At 69.2% G+C, this 3409-nt stretch overlaps 1 protein-coding gene across 1 annotated transcript; it reads right to left on the bottom strand.

Moving 5' to 3' along the window:
- Nucleotides 1-540: 540 nt before the first annotated feature.
- HELT (helt bHLH transcription factor) lies at nucleotides 541-1867 on the bottom strand. Its single transcript, XM_026033619.1, has 4 exons — nucleotides 1841-1867; nucleotides 1279-1383; nucleotides 1099-1195; nucleotides 541-1007 (listed from the first exon to the last, which is right to left on the bottom strand). The coding sequence occupies exons 1-4, from the start codon at nucleotides 1865-1867 to the stop codon at nucleotides 541-543; spliced, it is 696 nt and encodes a 231-aa protein (XP_025889404.1).
- Between the last annotated feature and the right edge of the window lie 1542 nt (nucleotides 1868-3409).

A 3409-nucleotide genomic window follows, 5' to 3' on the forward strand; every position in this document is an offset into this window, starting at 1 on the left:
CGGGGAAGGGCTTGGGGACACCCGGGTCGCCCCTGGTTCAGGTGCGGCCGCGGCCCCGTGGGCTGCGAAGGGCCGGCGCCAGCGCCGCAGCCAGCTCTCCACGGGTCGCGCTGCGCGGTGTCGCCCGCCCGCGGTTCCCGCACGCCCCTGGCTCCCGCATCGCCCAAATCCCGGCCCCGGCGGCGAGCGAGGGAGCCCGGCGCTTCCTCTGCCCGGCCGCGCCGACGGGACGGGACGCGATGGGTCAGGACGGGCGCACGGAACGAGCCCYGCCGCTCACGGCACCGGCACCGCGCGCAGTTGCGGGCAGTTCCAGGGCGCGCAGCGGCCGCCCGCTCCCCCTCGAGGAGCGCGGGACAGGACACGCGCTCCCACTGCAGCTCCCTCGCGGAGACGAGACAGRGCAGTCGGAATAGATAAACTTTATTGCGCGCCCCGCGCAGCTCCGCGCGCAGCTCCGCGCAGCGCCCGCGCGCGGGGCGAGCCCAGCCGGCGCGCAGCGCCCGCGCTCATAAATAGAGGGGAGAGGTGGGTCGGGCGCTATAGGAGCGGGCCGGGCTGGCCCGGCGGCAGCCCCAGCGCGCTGGCGTGCGGGGGGCCGAGCAGGCCGAGGTAGTGGCGGTCGAGGCCCTGCGCGGAGGGCAGGAAGGCGCCGCGCTGCGCGGCGCTGCCGCCGAGCGCGGCGGGGGGCAGCGCGTAGGGCAGCGGGGGGCTGCGCGCCGCGCCGGGCCAGGGGAAGGGCCCCGCGGCGGGCGGCGGCAGCGCGGGCTCGCCCGGGCCGTGGGCCGCGCACTCGGCCAGCGGGTAGGAGGCAAAGTCCGGCTCGGGCAGCGGGGTGAAGAGGGGCTCGGTGGCGAAGCGCGCCTTGGACTGCAGGAAGGCGAGGATGCGCGCGTACTTGGTGTCTTTGGTTTCCATGCGCTCCACCGTGGTCAGGTAGTGCACCAGGTTCTTCATGCACTCGTGGTAGCCGTAGTGGAAGTAGTTGGCGAACTCGGAGAGCAGCTCTGCGGGGAGCAAGGGGCGGCGCGGGCCGCTGAGCGGCGGCGCGGGCGGCGCGGCCGCGCGCAGCCCCGCGCAGCCCCGCGCGGCACCTACCCTTCTCGCGGCCGCGCGGGAAGTCGGCCGAGTGCAGCGCGCGCAGGTACTGCACCGTCATCTCCAGGATCTCCGCCTTCTCCAGCTTCCCCGAGCTCTGCAACACGCGCCGTGAGCGGGGCGGGCGCGGCTGCTGCGCGGCGCTGCGCGGCGCGGCGCGGGGGGGCCGCCCCAGCCTACCTGCTTGGCCAGCGCCATGGGCACCGTCTTCCCCAGCTCCGTGAGGCAGCGGTTGATGCGGTCCCTGCGCCGCTTCTCGATCACCTTGTGCGACACTGGCGTCCTCTGCAAAACAGAGCGCGCGTCAGCGGCGCCCGTGGCCTCTCCGCGCCGCGCCCCGACGGCGCCCCCGGCCCCCGCCGCCCCCCGAGCCCCTGTCAGCCCCGGGACCGGGCACCGCCGCCGCGCCCGGCCCGGCCCCAGCCCCGGCCCCAGCCCCAGGGCGCGGGGCGGCCGGCCCTGAGCCTGCGGCTCCCCGCGCACCGGGCGCCCACAGGCGAGCGGCGGGGTCGGCTTCGGACGCAGGGCAGGCGCGGCCGGGGATGGCCTGGTCGCCTTAACCTATATCTCTCTTTTTTGTTTCTTTCTTTCTTTTCTTTTCTTTCTTTCTTTCTTTCTTTCTTTTTTTTTTTTTTTTTTAAGAAATAAATAATAAAAAAGTGGGTGTGGGGCAGCGGGGAGCGGCGGCGTGCGCCAACCGCCGCCGGCCGTGGCGAGCGCGCGGCGGCGGGCGCCAACTCACTCTGCGCTCCTTCAGCTTGGAGGCCATGGTGGGCACTGCGGCCCCATCGGCGTCGCGGGGCCGCTTATAAACGCGCGACGCCTTGGGGAGGGCGGGGGGGTGCCCGGGGGGCACGGCGGGGCCGCCCCGCTCCCGCAGGATTAGGGAGAGCGGCGCTGGGCATGCATTAAAGATCAGGGATGGCGAGGCGGCCACGGCGGCTGCCCCTTCCGTGCGTGTGTGCGTGTCCCCCCCCCCGCGGGCTCCCCCCTCGCCGGGGCCCGCGCTGCCCCACGCGGGTCGCGGCGCCCCCACGGGCGCGGGGAAGCGGCGCAGGGCGCGGGGGAAGCGGCGGCCTCAGCGCGCCCAGCGCCGCTCGCCAAGGGCGGCCTCTCCCCCCCGCCGCCGCCGCCGCCCCTCCCCTGCCCGAGCGCTGACTGCATTTTAAAGCCTGTCCAGAGTCATTAAAGTAATTAAGTAAGCCCTTAATAGGCTGTTCCGCCCAGTTCAAGGGAGAGCCCTTGGAGACGGAGTGGCCCCGTTTGTTCTCAGGCTTTTCTCACACGACTTGGTGACACGTCCATCTTTATGAGAGATGGCAGCGCGGCTTTTTGTGTTTACCCCGCTTTATGCGGCGGGGGCAGCCCGGCAGGTGTGGGGCCGGGGCTGGCACACGCCCCCCCCGCCGCCGGCCCGCCCGCCTTTGGCACACGACGCTCCCTTTTTGTGTCCCTGTGTGCCCGGGCGCCGCCGGGCCGCCCCCCCGGCTCCCCCCTTTGGAGAGGCTCAATTTGTAGCCTATTATCCTATAGGAAAATGTCCCATTGAAAAGTATGAATAGTTTCATTGGGTCTAAATTTTAATAATGCGGGTCAAAGAAAAGAGGGGCAAATAAAGAGGGGATCGCAGCTGGCCCGAGAGTGCATTATGCGGTGTCACCTGCGAGCGGGGTCGCCTACAGACCCCCTATTCATTTGCCTAATTTTGGTCAATTTAACAAACTTCAGGAGAAATTATTGTGGCATTGTTAGGGAGGGTAAAGCTTTCTGATCGAATTAACAGCATGTTTTGATCCGGTAAATGTCATTAAAAAGAAAGAAACAATCGCGTTTAAAGGGGGGCTCTGAGTTAAACGCGCCAAGTGGAGACGCCGGAGCGCAAAGCTCACAAAGGGAGCAAGTAACTGCCACAGGGGAACTTTTGTACGCTCACATTGCTGAGGTTTTTTACACAAAAAGGCATTATTTCATACTTGAATACGTTTAATCCAACAATTGTCTATTTTCTGCAAACATATTTTCACAGCATTGTTAACTTTCCTCTCCGTGGCCCTCCGCCCGGCCAGCCGCGCTCCTCGCCTGGCGAGCGCAAGGACACGGAGCCGCCGYCGCCGCCTGGCCCGGCCCGGCCCGGCTCGGCCCGGCTGCCTCGCGCCGGGGGGGGGCAATGGGGGCGGGCGGGGAAGCGGCGGCAGGAGCAGAGGGAAGGAGAGGGGGGTCCCGGCCCTTGGGGCCGCCCGGCAGCTCGCGCCTCGCCCCGGCAAACGCCGCCAAACGGCCCCGAGCGCCGCCGGGCAGCCCCGCGCCCGCC

This window comes from Nothoprocta perdicaria, unplaced genomic scaffold, assembly GCF_003342845.1.
Source record: "Nothoprocta perdicaria isolate Ctin4 unplaced genomic scaffold, notPer1 scaffold_13, whole genome shotgun sequence".
In the NCBI taxonomy this organism is placed as follows: Eukaryota; Metazoa; Chordata; class Aves; order Tinamiformes; family Tinamidae; genus Nothoprocta; species Nothoprocta perdicaria.